Source organism: Hemitrygon akajei, chromosome 8, assembly GCF_048418815.1.
Source record: "Hemitrygon akajei chromosome 8, sHemAka1.3, whole genome shotgun sequence".
NCBI classification, from domain to species: Eukaryota; Metazoa; Chordata; class Chondrichthyes; order Myliobatiformes; family Dasyatidae; genus Hemitrygon; species Hemitrygon akajei.
Genome location: NC_133131.1, coordinates 34,156,907 through 34,180,478, shown reverse-complemented (window position 1 = coordinate 34,180,478; position 23,572 = coordinate 34,156,907). Strand labels below are relative to the sequence as shown.

Here is a 23,572-nt window from a genome sequence, read left to right as displayed (position 1 = left end):
CACCTTGAAAAGGGAAAAGCAGACACAAGAACAGAAGATTTAATAAAAACACAAAATGCTGGCAGAACTCAGCAGGCCAGACAGCATCTATGGGAGGAGGTAGTGACGGCGTTTCGGGCCGAAACCCTTCATCAGGACTCCCAGGTCTGCAAAAACCTCTGGCGCCATCTTTAGCTCCTCACCCTTCAGTGGAGCTATTACTATTACGAATCTTAGAACATTTGTAGCATTGCTTAGGTTCACCCCACTCAATTGTATCAGGAGTCCCTTGGGTAATAGTTACTACAAAACTGTAGGTTTAATTGAAGTAACAACCCAGCACAGCTTTGCCGATCAAGATTCCCATCTAAGCTCAACCCACTTACTTGCAATTGGCCCATATCACTTTAAACCTTTCCCATCTGTGTACCTATCTGATATCTAACAACCTATATGGCAGTGGAATGTTGTCGTTGGCTAAGGAATCTAGAACATTTCTTGAAAGGAAGAACATATAATCTTAGAATAAAGAGTAGAATTTTTAAAATTGAGATGGTGAAGTTTCTTTACTGAGAAAATTTGAATCTGTTTTGGACGCAATGGATGCTCAATGGATAGATCACAAGTCTCACATTGGTATATTTTACTTCACTAAGGAAATCATGGGATTTGGAGGAAAGTGAAATTGCAGTGGAACATCGTCCATTATTTTGTTAAATGACAAGGTAGGCTGGAAAGGATGTGTAGTTCACTCTTCTTTTTCCTTATGTTCTTGGCCTGGGAATTAGTTTTAGGAAATGTGACAGTATTGCTGGAATCTCTTTTTTTTTAAAACAGCCACTCAAGAATAACAGAGAGCTGAAAATAAAGCAAGCTCTGATTACCAAATTCAACAAAGAAGTTCTCTTAGTACTGAGAGCTAAAATTCTTCTTAGAAAAAGCTTGAACACAAAACTACTTCAGAGTCTGTTTGGAACTCTTAGCCAAAAACATGACAAGAAGTAGTAGAATTTTGTAAGTGTTAGATGTAAAATTGTTTGTTCATGCATAAAGTGTACATTTGTCAAACATTAGTGAATTACTCATCAGGAAATATTTTAGTTGTCTTTTAAAGTAGCATTGAGTGTAGCAATGGAAATATATAGTTCCCATTTCCAATGCTTTCGTGATCACTTCTATAAACATGTATCTTAAGGGAAAACAAGGCATGCTAACACTGACCCCATTATTTTACTCTCTTTAATGTACAGATCAATTGGAATTCTTTATTCATGTTGACAGTGTGGGAGGAGGAAATCATACAAATAACTTCCTGAGATAATTCCTCCAGCATTTTGTGGGTGTTGCTTTGGATTTCCAGCATCTGCAGACTTTCTCGTGTTTATAAATAAAAATAGGTAGTTTGGACCTTTGACTAGTTTATTGTAACCAGTTATTGAAAAGTAATGGAGTGAATAATTTTATTTTCTAGGATACCGCTTAATAGGAAGTCACTCAGGTGTGAAGCTCTGCAGATGGACCAAGGTAGTGGAGAAAAGTATAACCCAAAATGTTGTTTGCTTTTATATTGTAACTTATATGAAAATTGCTCAACATAAATGACTTTATATTGTTAAAAATAAATATTGAGAAAGCATTTAACAGTATAGAATTGATAATAAGTTGCTCATCACAGGCACAGAAAAGGATATTGCTGGCTGTGGAAAATATCAAACCTCAAGATGCATTTATTTGAAGTACTTTATAACCATTAGAATTTGGCATGGTGAATAATAAATTGGAATCAAAGATATTTGCATGTATCAGTTCATGAGCTCATGACAGCAGAGTCTAATTTCAACTTTATGAACATAGGAGACAAGAGATCAGCCATGTAAGTTGAATAATTGTCTTTGGAAATGATACAGTTGCAGGCTATGCTTTGTACATCGTATAGACTGAGATAGGAAATAAACATTGCTACATTACAGAGATAGAAGGCAGTCATCTTACTCAGTGTGATCTTACAAACAAGTGCAATTGAGGGTCAGCTAGAGTGATAATTTTGTAACAGACAGACTCAGTTTCGGACAGTAGATAAATCCCTCTTCTGTTATTGCACAGTGTCTTTGTACATTTGATATGTCTGGTCTGTGATATTCTAAATCACCTGTGATCTATTAAACACTATCTATGTCATTTAATATCTTAAATGACTAGTAATGTTTTTCACTTTATAAAAGAAAGTAAAAACATAAAAAAAGACTTTGTAACATTGCAAGGGTAAAATAATTTTACTCTTTGTAACATAACTTTGCCTCTTAATTCATACATATAATATCCCATTGAAATCAGTGGGGGCTCAGACTTTAGTTGCTGGATGTGACCTACCTTGACCATTTAAATAGGTAAATGCTAGTAGAATGAGTCAATAAAACTGTCATTTGCTTTACTTGTGTGTAATTCTTAAATATGCATGTACAGTAAGGGTTTTAATTGGCAACATTTGATATTTTGGTTTCATTTCCACAGTCCATGCTTCGAGGTCGAGGTGGTTGCTACAAGCACACATTCTATGGAATTGAGAGCCATCGTTGTATGGAGACAACCCCCAGTTTAGCTTGTGCCAATAAATGTGTCTTTTGCTGGAGGTAAGAGACAAATGACAGCGCATACTAATTTAATTATTCTCTCTAGGTATGACATGGTTAGAAGTTGTGTGTATTAACTGAACAGTCTAAACTAATGTTGTAGGATAAATGCAAAATTGCCTTTTCTTGTGTTGCCAGCAAACATTGTTAATATATCTAATTTACTGGGAAGTGTGTTTTCCCATTATAGTGATGATGGTGTTATTTGCTGAGCAACAGAATATGATGAGAATTTGGCTCATGTATTAATGTCATAATGCAGATCACTTTATACAATCTCTAAAGAATTGATTTGAATAGAATCAGAATCAGGTTTCTTATCACTCTCATATGACATAAAATTAGTTGTTTCCAGCAGCAGTACGTCACAACAACCATCAAATTACTGTAAATTACAAAATAAATAGTGGGAAAAAAATCCAGCATAATGAGGTTGTCTTCATGGGTTCATCTCCCATTCAGAAATCTGATGGTGTAAGGGAAAAAGCAGTTCCTGACTCATTTAGTGTTTGTCTTAATGGCTCCTGTATCTCCTCCCTGATGGTAGTACCGATAAGAGAACATGTACTGAATGGTGATTTTCCTTAATGATGGATGCAGATTTCTTGAGGTACCATGTCTCGAAGATGTCCCAAGTGGTGGGAGGATCGTGCCTGTGATGGAGCTGTCTGAGTCTACAGCTACTTGTGATCCTGCACATCTGAACCTCCATTCCAGGCAGTAAACAGCAGGAATGTTATCCATCGCACATCTATAGATCTATGTGAGGGCATTCCAAATCATGTCAAACTCCTAATGAAGTAGAGCTGTTGGCGTGCTGCTTCATGATTGCATCCATGTATTGGGCCCAGGACTGATTTTCTGTGATGTTGACACCCAAGAACTTAGATCTGCTCACCCTTTCCAGCACTGACTACTCAATGAAGGCTTTTGTGTTCTCCTGACTTCTCCTTCCTGAAGTCGATCATCAGTTCCTTCGTCTTGCTGACTTTGAGTATGAGGTTGTTGTTGTGACACTCCTCAACCAGCCAATCGGTCATCTGATATCTTACCAACACCGCTGGAGTCATCTGCAAAGTTGTAAATGATGTTTGAGCTGTGCTTAGCTATACAGTCATGGGTGTGGGTAGATGTGCATACAGTGATTATCTCCTGAAAACTAAGTATGGTTAGGTTAAAGGTTGAGCTCTGCCACCGATAAATGCTATGCCCTTGGTAAACTGATTTATTATTGTCCCATGTATAGAGGTTCAGTGAAAAGCCTGTTCTACGTAGCGTTCATATAGGTCAATTCATTAGTGCATTGAGCTGGTACAGGACAAAACAATAACAGCCTGCATGCACGTTGATCTATACCAGTGATTCCCAGTGGGGGCGGCACCACACCCCAACAGGGTGGTTATGTGTCCTAAGGGGATGTTAGGGGAAATAAAATTTGTCGGGGAACGTTGAAGATTCTTGGAGGGGGCAAGGTAAGTGGCACCCTAACTTGAGGCATGAGACCCGACTGGTCATGTCAACTTGCAGCCTACATCCAGTAGGCATTCCGAGTTTATGTTAATCTTTTCATTTAAATTTAGTCCCATTAATGATGGAGAAATATGTATGGCATGATCTCTATGAGTCTGAAAGTGGTGAAACCTTGAATTCTAATCCTGCTAAGAAACAGAGCATCAGTGCAGTGTTACATGCTGGGAGTATGGTTTTATTCTGTACCTGTCAGCTCAGCAAAGCTCTATGTGTCTTATTGTAATACTGTACTGTCTAATGAAGCCATCAAGTTTACAGAAACACTTCTATAAAAGACAGCTTGAAAAGGGTACTTATGGTATTACTCAGCACCAGAAGATGAAAACATTTGAAAAGTGTTGCGCACTCAAGTCATTTGCCAAGAAAGCTAAAAATGACCTTGACTGTGACCTTAACATTTCCAAAGGGATAGCAAAGTATGGAAAATCTTATAAATTGGTGAAAGAGTAATGATGCCTGCTGCGTCAGAAGTTCTGAAAATGGATACCAGTATTTTAAAATCAGTTCCTCTGAGTAGCTCATGGTATTGATGAAATGAGTGAAGACATTGAGTATTAACTATGCACAGAGCTACAACAAAAAACAGAATTTGGGATACAACTGGATGAGTCAATTATGCAAGACAACGAGGCAGCTGATGGCATATCAAAAATGGGAAAGTTAATGAAGAGATTCTCTTTTGTAAAAAGTTAAAAACAAATATAACGGTGAAGCAATGTACAACGAGCTCAAAATGTAAATATAAAAGTATTCTGATTAGGAACATGATTTCTTGTGCAACAGACGGAGCACCATATATGACAGATCACCATGCTGGTTTAGAGGCATTTATGAAAACAGAAATTCCTGAGTCTGTTTACAATCCATCATCAACATCTTGTAGCCAACAACTTTTTTCAAGAATGACTCTTGTAATAACTGCTAGCAACAAAATTAAAGCTTATCCATTAAATAGCAGAATATTTTGCCAGTTATGCCAAGATAATGATGAAGAGTTTGAATGTTTGGTTCTTTACACTGAAGTGTGTTGACTGTCAAAAGGCTGCTGCTTAAAACATTTCTTTGATCCTTTTGATACTGTGGTTAAATTTTTACTCAAAGTTGACAAGAACATGGGAAATAAGATTGAACTTCCACAGATCGGTGATATACCTAGCCGATCTGTATGACAAAATGAGCCTTCTAAATATGAAACTGCAGGGTGAGAATTTCTATTTAATCTCGGCAAAAAATGCAGAGTTCATTTTTATTGAAAAATTGGAAATATATAAGCAAAACAATGGGAGAAAAATATTCACACAATTTCCCTGCATTGGAAGTATGACACCCTCTTTCACAGATGGAGATTTGCAGGAGTACTGCTTACACCTGCAGTCACTGAAGAAGGATTTTTGAAATCAATTCAAGGATTTGAACAATCTGGAAATTCCAGATTGGGTAATTAACACTTTTCTTTGGAAGGTGGAAGAATAAGAAGAGAGCTTGCAAAGAGAAATTATATCGAAATTCAGAATGATGAAGAAGCTAGAATGCTTTTCAAAAATATCAGCTTTTATGGTGTGTGGCTACACTGTCATGCAGTTTCCCGGTCTTTGGAGAAGAGCCAAACTGCTCTTAATTATTTTCCATCCTCTTGTCTTGTTGAAAGAGGCTTTAGTGCAGTGAACCACATACTCACAAAAATACACAAACCTATTGCATATTGATACAAGTAGGGACTTAAGGCTATTGCTGTCATAACTTGAATCCGATATTTTAATTCTTGCTAAAAACCATCAAGCTCTAGGATCACATTGGTATTGAAGCTGCTGTACAGTGCACAGATACTGTGTACGCTAAGTTTAAAGACAGATAATTTTAAAGCAGATTCATTTTTCTCATGTTAACATATCATAGACATGTTTTTATACTGTGGGGGCTCCGGAAAGTATATTGTGCCTAAGAGGGACATTGATGAGTATGAAAGTGCTTTAGGGAGGCAATAGGCTAAAAAAAAATGTTGGGAAACCCTGGTCTATTGCCTTGACTTGACAGTGACGTTTTTCTGACATCTACGAAGCAATTTTTGTTATTCTTTGTTGACTCCTCTGCAGTTTGGGGGGGGGGGGTGTGAACTGTAATAATTTCCAAGCTTTCTGATGAGGCAAAATTAGCTGGGATTGTGAGTACAGGGGAGAATGTAAACAGGGAATGTTAAGGGAATATGGACAAGTTTAGAAATTGGGTAGAACATGATAGATGGAAAATAAAGTAGAAAAAATCATAACAATCCATTGTGATACACATAATTGAAGAGTATTTATCAATTGATGAGCAACTGGCAGGGTTGATGCCCATACGTATGTCACTAAAGCACAACAAGCAGGTGAAGTATGCAATTTAATAAAGAGTGCTTTGTTAACCTTTATTACAAGAAGATTTGATTACTGGAATAAAGATTTTTTTTCAATTGCATAGTGCCTTGAAGTTGCTATAAAAAGAGTGCAACAAAATTTATTACGGATATTTCAGGGATGGTTAAATTTATTACCTGAAAGGAGTTAAAAATCTAGGACAGTATTCTTTGAAGAGTAGAAGAATGAAAGGAAATCTCATCGAAACTCACAAAATTCTTAAATGCTTGACAGGCTAGATGCAGGGAGGGGGTTCCCTCTAACTGAGGAATCTTGGACAAGGAAGGACAGTTTTAGAATAAAGGGTAAACTTTTGGACTGAAATGAGAAATTTCTGCATTCAGAGAATGTTGGACCTTTGGAATTCTCTAAACCAACTGCCGCATTGGCAAGGGATATGGGGGTTGTGCTGGAAATATGTATAAAACTTGAAGCGTTTTTATGGCATACTTCTGTTTTTCTCTCTGTTATGTTCTTGTTCCAGGCATGTCAAAACTGGAAACTAGTAAAACTTATGATGTTTTAGGAATAATGATTAAGATTATATAGATACAGTACATTTTAATTACCTTTATTTCCTCTGTATTCAGATGCTAACTTGTTTAAAAAATCTTGAAGTTGTTCATTTGAGAATTTTAGCCTTTTAATGGTAGATTAAGTTCTTAATTAGATTAAAAAGACTTTCCTTGAAACTGTTTCCAAAATTGAAAATTTTAATTAGATTATTCCCCAATTTATCTTCAACTTTAAGTAGTTGTAGCATCTATTCACTTTTAAAAACAATGAAGTAGAAATCTTAGCCAAATGTTAATGTCTTTAAAATGATGAATAGTGTTATAAATTAGTGATAGTAAATGGTTAGAATTCTAGGGATTGAACATACTTTATTTCTTACACCCTTGGGAGTAAAACGTTTTATGTTATATCTCTGTCTGAATGTGCAATGTACAAATTATTGTAATTTGTAATAAATAGTATGTACAGTAAGATATACAACAGAACAGTCAATATAGTTTAGAGATACAATTGTGTCAGTGTAAATTAATCAGTCTGATGGCCTGGTGGAAGAAGCTGTCCTGGAGCCTGTTGGTTCTCGCTTTTATGCTGTGGTACTGTTTCCCGGATGGTAACAGCTGGAATAGTTTGTGGTTGGGGTGGCTTGAGTCCCCAATGATCCTTCAGGCCATTTTTGCACATCTGTCACTATATATGTCCTGAATAGTGGGAAGTTCACATCCACTGATGCGCTGGGCTGTCCGCACCACTCTCTGCAGAGTCCTGCGATTCAGGGAGATACAGTTCTCATACCAGGCAGTGATGCAGCCAGTCAGGATGCTCTCAGTTGTGCCCCTGTAGAAGTCCTTAGGATTTGGGGACTCATGTTGAACTTCTTCAACCATCTGAGATGACAGAGGTGCTGATGAGTTTAATAGGTTTGAGGTCTAGATGAGTTTAATAGGTTTGGGGAGAGTTGTAGGGAAAGCCAAGTAGCCCAACATATTCAGCTTCAAACACAATTTCACAAAAAATTGGAAAAAATATTTGTTCACTATTGTGTTGGATTATGTATGGGTGATGATACTTACCTTTAAATCTTATTAAGCAGTGCCAGAAATTGTACGATTACACTCCTTGTAAAAGCAGCAATAGTTCTTTAGAAAATTACTTCTCTATAGGAGGGATACATTTGTGAGAACATAAGAGGCCAAGAATGATTTTTTGCTTCAGATGAGTTAGTGAGTTAGATTATCTTTGAAGCTAAGCTAGTCAAGGTGAAATGGTAATTTAGTTTTTCTTATCCTGTGGTGTACTGATTGTTTGTTGTATTCTTCAAAGTACTTTATAGCATGCAAAAAAAAACCTGAGCTGTGGATAGGGCTGCAAATTAAACAAACTGGTGATTGGGAAATTGTCTGAAGATTGGAGAGAGAGAGAGTTCTTAAAAGAAGTCAAGACCATAAAGTTAATATGCAGAGTGACAGGGGAGGACTAAGAGCTTGGTAGTGTTTCATAAGTACAGTTGGATCAAGCAAATATGATTAAAGCTTCAAGTTAAATACATTGCATTTGCGTGGTCAGTGGTTTGGAGGTTTAGAACTACAGATATTCCTGGTTTGTCAAAAAGTTTCTTCAAATAAATATTGCAAAATAGCAGCCTAAAAATGCAATTGAAAAACCCCACCCACAGATTTTACCTATTCGTGAGTAGCATCATAAAACATGTTGGATTAAGCTTCTGATGTGGCTGAAAGCAACTTGCCTGAGATCTGTGGGAAGGACAGAGTCAATAACTGGAGGTGGTCCTTTGATGGACACATTTGCAATCTCAGTGTACGGGTGAGAAATGTTTTCAGAAATCTCGTTTTGTAGACAGTTAATGGAAGGGAGGCAGTTCTGTCCATTTGGTAATTGTAATAAAATATGATTGCAAGGGTTGTGAGCTTTTGTAACTGTACCTTTTTTTTGTTAACTAGATCATCTGGTGATGTAAGGCCTAACTCTTGCTGAAATACAGTCAGTGTTAAAGCAAGTTATGGGCAAATGTCACATACATTTCAGAAAGACCATATTGCATAGTGTTACAGTGCATGGACCCATGTACATTAGACAGAGCTATTAAAGGCCCTTGGTTAAAATATGATAACTAACTGACATTACAAACCTTTATTTAACAGACATCATACTAATCCCGTCGGAACTGAATGGCGATGGAAAATGGATGAAGCCGATATGATATTAAAAGAAGCAATTGAGAATCATCAGAACCTGATCAAACAATTTAAAGGTAAAGAGTTGTCAAGCAGTGGTAGGAATATTGGATATAATGAGGAAAATATTTTGTTTCACTCAGTTAATGATAAAGTAGGATGGGTCAAAAATGAGGATGGCAAAGGACCAGGGGACTATTCATCTTTTGGCTTATTTCCATCATTTATCTTGAATTGTGAGTTCAGTCTAGCCTATCTATGGACGAACAAGAGCAGCAACCCTAATTGTCAATATCCATTTATTGTAATGCACCTTTCCTTCAACCAACTTTCTTATATATTCTTATGTAATTAAAATTCTATATTCAGCAATCCATTACACAATTTCAGAATCTCCATTTTTGTTTTAAAGTGGTTTCTCCTACACATAAACAATGACTCCATTTCAGAAGTGTTTTATTAGTAGTAATGCACCTTGAGGTATTATGAAAGGGGTAGGAAAGACACTATATAAACCAAACATTTATAGCTGTCTTAAGCACTCTTTGAAATTGCTCCTTAACTTCATTTATTCTATAAAACATAACACCAATTTTCAAGATTTTGTATTTTGCAATATAAAGCTTTAGTAAATCTGTGCTCTACAATTGTAGTTCCCTTCATTTGTCAATTAATAGTTCTGACCCCATGAATATATCTAGCATTTTCTCCAATACTTTCCCTTAGCTTTTTTAAAAATAAAATCAAAATCAAAAAGCTGCAGATGTTGGACATCTGAAATAAAAACCGAAAATGCTAGAAACACTCATTACGTCAGTTAGCATCTTTGTAAAGAGAAATAGAGATAACATTTTAGGTTGAAGATCCATTTTAAGAAATTAAAATCTCCCAAAAAAATGCATACATAAATGTTTGGGACTGGTGTATACCTGTAGCAACTGATCGCTGGAGGCTGTAATCAGGTGTTACTGAAGAACTTGGGAGGAAAGAATCTGTATTTCTGTTAATTAGATCATTTGTCTGAAGCAAGAACATTTGCTTGTTTCAGAATTCTTCTTTGGCAGTCCTTCAGGTTGAAGATGACATGCTTCCCATTCTGGCATTTTGGCTTCTGAGGTAGTTGATGAGGCCAACGTGGAACCTGCAGATGCCTTGAGGAGTGGGTGGGTGACTTGTTTGTGAGGTGGTGTGTTCCATCCACCACTAACAAGACTTACATATGCTGCCGATGAGGTTAATGCTTTCCCAAATGCTCCTTCTCCACAATGAACAATCATTGGATCAGAGGTTCACTGGGTTCAATAGGGATGTTACTCTTCATCAGGCAGGTTTTGATACGTCCTCGAATTATTGTGTCTGTCTACCTGCTAATCTCTTCCTGTGACAGCTCAGAATAGAGTTTCTGTTTCAGGAGGACAATGTTAGGCATGGATATGGCATGGCCTGCCAGCATTAGTTGACTAATAGTTAACTTGGCCTCAGAGCTAGGTATATTCGCCTGGGTGAGGATACTGATGGATTGCTAGCCTCATCATAGCATGGTGATTATGTGCTCTTACCCTAACATGTGAGATACAATCTGAAGAGTATGTAACTTGATGTAGGTGATATTCCCATACACAAACACAAAGTACTTTATAGTATGGTTTGGCTAAATTTTATTTATATTTGTCATCACATCTCAAACTTGATATTCTTTTGCGTGTTACCGTGTCATCATGAAAATCATTGTTTTTTTTGTACAGAAAAACAAATAATTGTAAATAACATCTGAGCACTAATGAACTCACATTGTAAGGAGATATATATTTTGAATTGAATTGACATTATTTCTTACAACCTTCACATATATGAATAAAAATCTTTTTACGTCTCTGTCTAAACGTGCAACATGCAACCATAGTAATTTATAATAAATAGAACAGGCAGTATAACATAGAAATACACTCAAATCAGCGTGAGTTAATCAGTCTGATGGCCTGGTGGAAGAGGCTGTTGGTCTTGGCTTTTATGCTGTGGTACTGTTTCTCGGATGGCAGCAGCTGGAATAGATTGTGGTTGGAGTGACTCAGGTTCCCAATGATCCTTTGGTTCCTTTTCTCACACCTGTCTTAGTAAATGCCCTAAATCATGGGAAATTCACAACTGCAGATGTGCTGGGCTGTCCGCACCACTCTCTGCAGAGTCTTGCGATTAAGGGAGATACAGTTCCCATACCAGGCAGTGATGCATCTAGTCAGGATGCTCTCAATTGTGCCCCTGTAGAAAGTTCTTAGGATTTGAGGGCCCATACTAAACGTGCTCAACTGTCTGAGGTGAAAGAGGTACTGTTAAGTATTTTTCACCACGCAGCTGGTGTGTACAGACCACGTGAGGTCCTCAGTGATGTGAATGCCGAGGAATTTGAAGCTGTTTACTTTCTCAACCCCAAATCCATTGATGTCAATAGGGGTTAGTACATCTCCATTCCTCCTGTAATCCACAACCAGCTCCTTTGTTTTTGCAACATTGACAGGTTGCTTTCTTGACACCACTGTGTCAGAGAGGTGACTTCTTCCCTGTAGGCCACCTCGTTATTGTTTGAAATTAGGCCAATCAATTTAGTAGCAGATTAGAACTGTGGGTGGTGACACAGTCATGGGTATACAGTGAATAAAGGGGGGGGGGGTGGATTTAGTACATAGCCCTGAGGAGCTCCTGTGTTGAGAGTCAGAGAGATAGAGGTGAGGGAGCCCACTCTTACCACTTGCTGGCGATCTGACAAGAAGTTCAGGATCCAGCTCCATAAGGCAGGGTCAAGGCCGAGGTCTCTGGGTTTCCTGTCAAGCCTGGATGGAATTATGGTGTTGAATGCTGAACTGTAGTCCAAGAACAGCATTCTCACTTGAGTATCCTTCTTCTCCAGATGTGTAAGGATGGTATGTAGGGCAGTGGTTATTGCATCGTATGTCGATCGGTTGTGTCCGTAGGCAAATTGTAGGGGGTCCAGTTCGGGTGGTAGCATGCTTCAGATGTAGTTCTTGACCAGCCTCTCAAAGCATTTGCTTATTATTGAGGTGAGTGCGACAGGACTTCAGTAACACATTAAGATTCCTTGCCACTCTTTTAACCACCGTGCCCCCCCCCCCCCACGGATAAAACTTGTATTGAAAATGATACATATTAGAAGGACAAGTTGAAATTGAAAAAATTGTTTTGTTGAGCAGAAATATTCCTTCTGTGATCATTAGACCGTAAGACATAGGAACAGAAATAGGTAATTCAGCCCAGCGAGTCTGCTCCACCATTCCATCGTGGCGGATCCCTGATCCCACTCAACCCCGTACACCTGCCTTCTCACCATATCCTTTGATGCCTTGATGCCAATCACAAAACATCAACTTCTGCCTTAAATATATGCATTGACATATGTGCCCGCTGCAGTGTATGGCAGAATATTCCACAGATTTACTACTCTCTGGCTAAAAAAAAATTCTTCCATTCCTCTGTTCTAAAAGGACTATCCCTCAGTTTTGAGGCTGTGCTCTCTAGTTCTGGATATCCTCACCATAGGAAACATCCTCTCTACATCCACCCTACCTGGTCCTTTCAACATTAAGTAGGTTTCAATGAGATACATCCCCCCCCACATACTTCTGAATTCTAGTGAGTACAAGCCCAACACTGCCAAATGCTTCTCATATGTTAACCCTTTCACACCTAGAATAATCTTTGTGAACCTCCTCTGCACTCTCTTCAATAATAACACATCCTTCCTGAGATATGGGGCCCAAAACCATTGACAATACTCCCAAGTGCAACCTGACTAGTGCCTTATAAAGCCCCAGCATTCTTGCTTTGCTTTTATATTCTATTCTCCTTGAAATAAATGCCAACATTGCATTTGCCTTCTTTACCACAGACTCAACCTATAAATTAACCTTTTGGGAGTCTTGCACAAGGGCTCTTAAGTCCCACTGCCCCTCTGATGTTTGAACCTTCCTCCCATTTAGATAATTGTCTGCACTATTATACCTTTTACCAAAATGCATTATTGTACATTTCTCAACACTGTCTTCCATCTGCCACTTTTTTGCCCATTCTTCCAATTTGTCTAAGTCATACTACAATTGCTTTGCTTCCTCATCACTACCTACCCCTCCACTTATCTTCATATCATCTGCAAACTTTGCCATAAGGTCATCAATTCCATTAACTAAATCATTGACAAGCAATGTGAAAAGCAGCAGTCCTGATAATGACCCCTGAGGAACATCACTAGTCACTGGCAGCCAACCAGAAAAGGCTGCTTTTATTCTCACTCCCTGCCTCCTGCCTGTCAGCTATTCCGCTATCCATGCCAGTATCTTTCCTGTAATGCCATAGGATTTTATCTTGTTAAGCAGCCTCATGTGTGGCACCTTATCAAACGCCTTCTGAAAATCCAAGTAAATGAAGATCTCCAAATCATTGCTTATTATTAATTGCCAAAGTTTGAAGGGAAGTTTTATAGGTATGTACCTTTTATAATAATTCAGTTGAAGACAGTCTTCGACAGGATAAAGTTGTTTTCAAATTAAGGATTCAATTACTGACTTCTCAATTTGCAGTATGATGTTTCTGATTAAGATATAATTTGCTATATTGCTGAAAGAAGCCTAATAGATCTGCGAGTTATATTGTTGAAGGGAGCAAGATGTTAGAGTCACAGTCTATGATTATTATGATTGAATGTGACAATATTTAAAATCTTTGCTCTTTGCTTGATTGATGCTTTTGATAGCTAAGTGTGATATTTATCTGGGCTCAAGGATGTAAAATGCTTCTTAATGACAGAGAGTTTTACCTAAGAGGAGGGAGAACTGACATCTTGCCCTGAAACAGTATAAATTATGAGACTGTGCTCTTGCCAGCAGTAAGGTCTATGATGCCCTATGCAAATTGCTTACACTCCCCTCTAGCTAATTGACACTAGATCAAAACAGTTTAAAATAAAAATAATTGGGATTTGTCTTTTACAACCTTTCAAGTGCTGGGAATGAACTCGAAATAAATGATTTCTTCACAGAGCCTCTTAATTAAGCTGGCCAAACCCCAAAGTACTAAATTTCCTGTATAGAAGTGGCAGAACGTACAAACATGAAGACATTTCTGACTGGAGATAGAGATGGAAAAATGGTAAATACTGAGACTCTTTATCAAAGCCAGTGTAGTACTCATGAAAAGTTAAATGTATTAAAGGCATAAATGAGTCCTATTTTTTTTTTACTTTTTTTTATTGTGTTTTCAAATAGTTACAGAATAAAAGTGTGTGAAAAAGAAAATAATGGCTATTCCAGAGACTTGGTTGCAAAGTGGCCAATAATTGGAGTTAAATATTCTGAGATAACTAGTTTTATAAAAAGTAGAAAAATTTGGGGAAAAAAAGGGGAAATCCAGAGAGGAGGGATCATAACTCAGAAGTTCAAGTTGTAGGATCTATATATGTAGGGCTAAGAAATGCTAAGTGGCAGATGAATTGATGGGAGTTGTTGAAATGTGTCTAACAATAATAGTAATTTAAAATTTGATATACAGTCGGCCCTTATTATCTGCAGGGGATTGGTTCTGGGACCCCCGTGGATACCAAAAAATGCAGATGTTGAAGTCCCTTATTTAACCTGTATCAGTGCGGTGGACTTTATGACCCAGCAGAGCTCTGAATCTGCAGTGTTTCTGTTCACGAAAATAATCACGATCACGATTGAAAATAAGGTGGAAGTAATAAAGCGATCGGAAAGAGGTGAAACTCCATCGGTCATTGTAAAAGCGTTAGACTACAGCTGGTCAACCATCGGAAAAATTTTAATGGAGCATTTGAAAGGCCCTGCCCCGAAGAAAGCTACAATTATTACTAAGCAATGCAGTGGTTTAATTATTGAAATGCATATGTTTCTTAAGTGTTTTATAGGCATTGAAAGGTAAAATATATACTATATACTAAGACAAACTTTTTACTAACTGAGGCTACATAATACCAGATGTACCTGTTCCGACTTCAAATCTGACTTAAAAACGGACTCAGGAACGGACTCATTCATAACCCGGGGACTGCCTGTACTTTAAAATCATCTCTAGATTACTTATAATACCTAATACAATGTAAATGCTATGTAAATAGTTGTTATACTGTATTGTTTAGGGAATAATGACAAGAAAAATGGTCTGTACATGCTCAAACGACGACTGCCGGAGAGAAAACTTCCGGGTTTTCCTGATCCGCGGTTGGTTGAATCCGCGCATGCGGAACCCACGGATAACCAGGGTCAACTGTAAATCAAGAATAAAAGGTTCAATTGGGTGGCAGGGTGGGGGATGGGTAATGTAATATTCTTGTGAAATTTTGATCTATATACAGTGCCTTGAAAAAGTATTCAGCCTACAAAACATTCCCTAAATACAAAATATATTTAAGTAGGATTTTTTGAGCTACTCAGGAAAATATTGTGCATCATGTTAGATCAAAGGAAAAATTCCAGTACCTGTCAACAATTTACTAAAGATTAAAAAACAAAACTGTGTGGCTGAAAAAGTATTCCCCCACTTTGTAATCACTATGCTACCTTTCCTACCTTACCAGCACACCCAATTTGTTGCTGTAGAAAATTGGAGAATCACCCTTTTTCAATGAATTCTTAAGAATAAATACTCCCTCTCTCTGTAAGGTCCAACTGTTTGATAGGTGTTTAACAGACCAAACCAAATTAAAGACAAAAGAACATTCAAGACAAGTCAGGGAAATGTTAATAGAGAAGTACAAATCTGGGGAAAGGCACAAGACCGTCTGAAAGACACTGAACACACCTCCGGAGCTGAGTGCAGTCCAGTGCAAAAATGTGGAAAAAATATGAAACCTCAGCCACACTATCTAGGTCAGGTCACCCCTCTAAACTCGGTCACGGAGAAGAATAATACTTGTAAAAGAGGCTACTGTGACGACAACACTGACTCTTGACTGAGCTACAGAAGTCAGTGACTGTAATTGGAGGTGGTGTTCATGGCTCCAGAATCTCTAAGGCCTTGCACAAAAAGGGTATGTATGGAAGAGTGGCAAGTAAGTAAAACATGGGTAAATCGCAAGGACAATTCCTTACCACACAGTCAGGATGGTGTTCTGATCATTACCTTTACTATATCCAGCACTCAGTGATTTTCTAGTACATTAGAAAATAAAGCATGAAATAAAGCATGCCCTTGCCTGTAAAGCATCAATTAAAAGATACTGTAAAGATGTGGAAGAAGGTCTATGGTTGAATGACACTTAAGTGGAAATTTATGGCCTCAGTGTTAAGCAGTACCTGTGGAGTAAAATCTAATACTGCACATCAGGCAGGTAACGCCATCCGTACTGTAAAATATGGTGGAGTTGGCATCATGTTTTGTGGATGCTTTTCAGCAGCAGGGACCAGAAATCTGGTCAGGGTTGATGGGAAGATGAATACTGCTAAATACAGAGACATCCTGGATAAAAACCTGCTAACCTCTGCCAGAAACTTAAACTGGGGAGGAAGTTCATCTTTCAACAGGACAATGAACCTAAGCACACTGCCAGAGCAATCATGGAGTGGCTTCAAATGAAGAAAATTGATGTCCTTGTGTGGCCCAGTGAGTGTCCTGACCTTAACCTGATTGAACATCTCTGGTAAGACCTCAAGATTGCTGTTGACCGCTGTTCATCAACCTTGCTCCATCATGTCATGCAAAGCTAGTGGAAACTTATCCAAAAGGACTACTGACTGTAATAGTGGTTCAACTAAGTACTGCATAAAGGGGTATAAATTCCTTTTAACTGCTGACATTTCAGTTTTTGAATTTTTAGTTTTTCATGCTCTTCAATTTTCCCTGTTTTGCTGTGCTCTACTGTGGAAAAAAAGAACATGTGATTCATAAATAAATTTTTTTTCAGTTAAATTGGTCAATTTCCCTGTTTGTAATATAAAGAAAGGGTTGGGGATGAGTACTTTTACAAGGCACTGTATTAACTGGAACAAACCATATTAACAGTAACAGTCCAAAGGAAGGGTCTTGACCTGAAATGCTGATTGTCCATTTCCTTCCACATAAGCTTCCTGACCTGCTGAGTTTCTCCACCATCTTGTTTGTTGCTCTAGATCCCGTCTATAGTCTGTTGAGTCTCTAGCAGTAATAGTTTTAGGACAAATTCATAAGAAATTGGAGCAGGAGTAGGCCATCTGGCCTGTCGAGCCTGCTCCGCCACTCAATAAGATCATGGCTGATCTGGCCATGGACTCATCTCCACCTACTTGCCTTTTCCTCATAACCCTTAATTCCCCTACTATGCAATAATCTAGCCAACCTTGGCTTAAATATATTTACTGAGGTAGCCTCCACTGTTTCATTGGGCAGAGAATTCCACAGATTCACCACTCTCTGGGAACAGCAGTTCCTCCACATCTTCATCTTAAATCTATTCCCTTGAATCTTGAGGCTATGTTCCCTAGTTTTAGTCTCACCTACCAGTGGAAACAACATTCCTGCCTCTATCTTATCTATCCCTTTCATAATTTTATATGTTTCTTCTCTAAGATCTCCTCTCATTCTTCTGAATTCATGGAGAAATAGTTTTTCAATATTGATCTATTGATGTGCCAGTGTGGGAACAAATTCTCGTAAATATAGTATTGTACCATGCGAAAGTGTTAATTAACAAGCTTCTAGTTAACAATCCTTGTGGGAGGAGTAGATAGAATCATTCAGTACAGGAATAGGTCAAGTCCATTTTCTAATCAAGTACTCCTGTATTTTATTCCTATGTTGACTTCATTGTATTCATGCAATACTTCCATTAACTCTTCCCAGATTACCTCACACCCATATGCTAGTGACAATTTATAGTGGTCAATCAACCTACTGTCTTTGGGATGAGGATGGAAAGTGGCATTCCCAAAGGAAACCTACACAAATGCAGGGTGAGCATGCAAACTCCAGGCAGCTCCAGATGTGCTGAGCCAGTAGTTCTACTAGCTGCATCACTGGCAGATTTGAGCCAACTCTTTCCAATGTACTAGAAAATCACTGAGTGCTGGATATAGTAAAGGTAGTGATCAGAACACCATCCTGACTGTGTGGTAAGGAATTGTCCTTGTGATTTACCCATGCCTCTTGACAAGCTATTCCAACTCGACTGCAACGCTGGCATTTACTTAACAATATCCACCATCCCATCAGCCTTTGCAACTTTTGTCATCTCCAGTAGGGATCTTACCACTAAACATATCTTTTCCTCCAGCTCCCCCCCCCCCCCCCCAGGCTTTCCACAGGGATTGCTTCCTTTGTGATTCCTTTGTACATTTGACCCTCCCTACTAATCTCCGTCCCAGTACTTACCCCTACATGCGGCCTAAGTGCAATGCCTGCCCATACACCTCCCCCCCCCCTTACCTTCATTCAGCGGTCCCTAACAGTCCTTCCAGATGAGGCAGCAGTTCACCTGATTGATGCTGGGATCATCTACTGTGTGCAGTGCACCAGGTGAGGCTTTCTTTACATTGGTGAGACCCATTGTAAATTCGGGGATCGCTCCGTCGAGCACCTCTGCTCCATCTGCCAAAGTGGAACTTCCCAGTGGCCAAACATTTTAATTCCCATTCCCAATCCTGCTCCGACATGTTGGCCCATGGCATCCTCTTGTGCCAAGATGAGGCTGCCCTCAGGGTGGAGGATATAACTTACTGCCTATAACTTACTCCTCTTTCCCTTTCTCCTATGGTCTGCTCTCCTGTCTTATCAGATTCCTTCTTCTCCAGTTCTTGACCTTTCCTACCCACCTGGCTTCACCTTTCACCTTCCAGTTAGTCTCCCTCCCCTCCCCCTACCTTTTTATTCTGGTGTCTTTCCCCTCCCTTCTCAGTCCTGAAGAAGGGGTTTGGCCCAAAATGTTGACTGTTTATTCACTTCCATAGATGCTGCCTGACCTGCTGAGTTCCTCCGGCATTTTGTGTGTGTGTGGATTTCAAGCAACTGCAGACATTCTCATGTTAATATTTACAGTGGCCTTGTATACCCTGTAAACAAATATCAGAGCAAATTCAATCCTTCCATTTTCCACACTATCAGTGTACTCTTAAATATCAGCAATGCAATGGAACTGTTGTAATAGAAGCAGGCTATAATGTTTAACAAATTCATTAATCTGTTGTATATTCTGGAGCTACACACGGGAAAGCAAATAAAGGTAGTATTCGTCTCAATGTACTGCAGCTGAGAGTTGGATGAATCTAATGATAAGGTTATGCCTTTAGGAATTAATCATTAAATGCTCCTGTCTTTATACAGTATGTGTACGTATAAAGGGATAATAAATCATAGTGCTAAGTTGAAATGTGATAGTATCGATTACAGTGGTAAATATGAAATTCAGAAAGGAGTTATTTACTCTGATAGGTTTAGAAAATAAGTTCAGTCTGTACAGTCACTAAACATATCATTTGTCATTCAGTTGTCAGCTGTATTATATCTGTGTAAACACAACATGGGGTACCGGTAGTGCATGTTTTTGCTCATGCATCGTGTGTCACATATTATAAATGTGAAACTGGATAATAAAAGACTGACAAATGAGAATGATGTAGTGAATTGAGTAATGAATATATGAAAAGGAGTTGGAAGGTGTAACCTTCAACCAAAGGAGTTGAATGACTTCAGACCTGTTGCCTTGACGTCGCACGTGATGAAGACCATGGAGCGGCTGATAATACAGAATCTGAGGCCACAAACCAGGCACGCCCGGGATCCGCTTCAGTTTGCGTATAAGAAGGTGGGAGTGGAGGATGCTATCACGTATTTGCTGCACAAATCACTCTCTCACCTAGATGGGGTCAGTTGTGCTGTGAGGATTACATTCCTTGACTTCTCTAGTGCCTTTAACACCATCCAGCCCAAGATCTTAAAGCACAAACTAACGGAGATGGGAGTAGACTCTCACATGGTGGATTGGATAGTGGACTACTTGACAGATAGACCTCAGTATGTGCGGTTGGGAGACTGTAGGTCTGACACAGTGGTCAGCAGCACAGGAGCGCCACAGGGAACCGTACTCTCTCCGGTCCTGTTCACCCTGTACACATCTGACTTCCAATATAACTCGGAGTCCTGCCATGTGCAGAAGTTCGCTGATGACACGGCCATAGTGGGGTGTGTCAGGAATGGACAGGAGGAGGAGTATAGGAAACTGATACAGGACTTTGTGATATGGTGCAACTCAAACTACCTGCGTCTCAATGTCACCAAGACCAAGGAGATGGTGGTGGACTTTAGGAGATCTAGGCCTCATATGGAGCCAGTGATCATTAATGGAGAATGTGTGGAGCAGGTTAAGACCTACAAGTATCTGGGAGTACAGTTGGACGAGAAGCTAGACTGGACTGCCAACACAGATGCCTTGTGCAGGAAGGCACAGAGTCGACTGTACTTCCTTAGAAGGTTGGCGTCATTCAATGTCTGCAGTGAGATGCTGAAGATGTTCTATAGGTCAGTTGTTGAGAGCGCCCTCTTCTTTGTGGTGGCGTGTTGGGGAGGAAGCATTAAGAAGAAGGACGCCTCACGTCTTAATAAGCTGATAAGGAAGGCGGGCTCTGTCGTGGGCAAAGTACTGGAGAGTTTAACATCGGTAGCTGAGCGAAGGGCGCTGAGTAGGCTACGGTCAATTATGGAAAACCCTGAACATCCTCTACATAGCACCATCCAGAGACAGAGAAGCAGTTTCAGCGACAGGTTACTGTCGATGCAGTGCTCCTCAGACAGGATGAAGAGGTCAATACTCCCCAATGCCATTAGGCTTTACAATTCAACTGCCAGGACTTAAGAACTTTTTTTTAAAGCTATTATTAATGCTTTTTGAGTTAGTGATTTAGATGCATATCATATTATTACTGAGTTAAGTATTGTATGTAATGAGTTTTTGCTACAACAAGTGTATGGGACATTGGAAAAAATGTTGAATTTCCCCATGGGGATGAATAAAGTATCTATCTATCTATCTATCTATCTAAATCAATTGATGAAGACACAAAGATGAGCTGCAAGAAAAATGCATCTGTAAAACAAGCTAATCCAACTAATCCTATCAGTTCAAAAACTGTATCATTGTTTAAATTTCTTTTGATTTTTCTGATTGATGTTATACTATAAGTAAGCAGTTCTTAAAAATCTGAACAATTTAGAATAAAATGTATATTGTTGATTTATCTGCTTTTAAAACACTCAGTTGTCACTTTATTAAGTTCCTCCTGTACCTAACAGCCGCTGAGTGTATGTCTGTCGTCTTCATCAGGTGTAATCCGTTCACTTCAAGGTTCGACGTGTTGTGCATTCACAGATGATATTCTGCACACCACTGTTGTAACACGTGTTTTTTTTTAATTACTGTGGCCTTCCTATCAGACCATTCTCCTCTGACCTCTCTCATTAACAAAGCATTTTTGCCCACAGAACTGGCATTCACTGGAATTTTTTTTGTTTTTTGCACCTAAATTCTACAGACAGTTGTGTGTGAAAATCCCAAGAGATCAACAGTTTCTGAGATACTCAAACTACCCCGTTTTGGCACCAACAATCATTCCTCGGTCGAGGTCACTTAGATCGCATTTCTTCCCTATTCTGCTGATGTTTGGTCTGAACAACAGCTGAACCTCTTGACTGTCTGCATGCTTTTATGCATTGAGTTGCTACCACATGATTGGCAGATTAGATACTTGCATTAATAAGTGTAGAGTGTATTTAGGCAAACATTTTTCTTGTAAGTATTCTATTGAGATTCTAGCCCAAGGTTCCATGTTTTCCTGTAGCTGCTTATTACAAATATATCCTAACGTTGCATATTCATTATGTGTTTTCTGCATGTCATTAGATTTTTTATCCAGTCTGCTATCTCAGCCAGATTTGTTATCTAGAGCCCACTTCTGCCTCCAGCAATCTTCACTGCTCAGGTAACCACAGTAATTGCAAACCATGTGGTCATTTCATATTGACCTACTCCATGTGACTAAATTTGTGCAAGCAGATTCAGTAATAACAATCAGAAAAGAAATTACTCAATACTTGAAAGGGAATTAAGATTACTGAACTATGGCGAAGGAGCCAGGGGTTTGCAAAGGAGCAGGCAAAATGGTGTCTCTCTGATGTACATTCTTATAGTTTAAAAATTTGTAGATTTCTCCACTGTTATATGAATGGCTATTGCCTTAACTAATACAGTGTGTTTCCAAATCTTTTACTTGCTCTCTGTTATTTTTTGTCTTATTGAGGAGGCGATAGGTAGCTACAGGTAGGTATCACATCAAAGTTGCAAGAGCCAGGTAGCCGGGAGAGGATAAAGATGGTGCTCAGTACCTCTGGCTATTCCCCTCAATAACGAGTGTACTGCTTTGGATACTGTTGGGGTAGGTCAAATTTAAAGACAGAATATAATAATAGTAAGACTCTTGGCAGTGTGGAGGATCAGTGAGATCTTGGAGTCTGTCCATAGGACACTCAAAGGTTGACCGTGTTGTTAAGAAGTTGTATGGTGTGATGGCCTTCATCAACCATAGGATTGAGTTCAAGAGCTGTGAGGTAATGTTACAGCTATACAAGACCTTAGTTAGATCCTACTTAGAGTACTGTGTTCATTTCTGGTCACCTCACTACAGGAAGGATGTGAATACTATAGAGAGAGTGCAGAGGAGATTTACAAGGATGTTGCCTGGATTGGGGAGCATGCCTTATGAGAATAGGTTGAATGAACTTAGCCTTTTCTCCTTGGAGCGATGGAGGATGAAAGGTGACCTGATAGAGGTGTGTAAGATAATGAGTGGCACTGATCATGTGAATAGCCTGAGGCTGCTTCCCAAGGCTGAAAAGCTAACATGAGGGGACATGGCTTTAAGGTGCTTGGAAGTAGGTACAAAGGGGATGTCAGAGGTAAGTTTTTCACGCAGAGAGTTTTGGGGGCACAGAATGCTCTGCCTGCAACGGTGGTAGAAGCGTATACAATAGGGTCATTTAAAAGACTCTTAGATAGGTACATGGAGCTTAGAAAAATAGAGGGCTATGCAGTAGGGAAATTCTAGGCAGTTTCTCGAGTAGGTTACATGGTCAGTACAACATTGTGGGCCGAAGGGCCTGTAATGTGCTGTGGATTTCTATGTTCTATGAAGCGACCTACCAGGGGAAAGTTGCAATGACTAGGTCTCTCGCATTGAGTCTGGTTCAGAAGGGAAGGAATAAAAAAGAGAGAAGTGGAGATAAGTGATTCAATAGTTAGGGGAACAGACAGGAGATTCTATGGACATCATAGATGCCAGGGCCAGGGATG

At 39.1% G+C, this 23,572-nt stretch overlaps 1 protein-coding gene across 2 annotated transcripts in view; it reads left to right on the top strand.

Annotated features, from left to right (window-relative positions):
• tyw1 (tRNA-yW synthesizing protein 1 homolog (S. cerevisiae)) overlaps positions 1 to 23,572 on the top strand; it is a 179,848-nt gene that overhangs the window by 72,441 nt on the left and 83,835 nt on the right. For both annotated transcript variants that reach the window (XM_073053571.1, XM_073053572.1), the window contains 3 exons: positions 1,451 to 1,503; positions 2,491 to 2,609; positions 9,208 to 9,317. In XM_073053571.1, the coding sequence (XP_072909672.1) occupies positions 1,451 to 1,503; positions 2,491 to 2,609; positions 9,208 to 9,317 (282 nt within the window). The remainder of the gene's footprint in view (positions 1 to 1,450; positions 1,504 to 2,490; positions 2,610 to 9,207; positions 9,318 to 23,572) is intronic.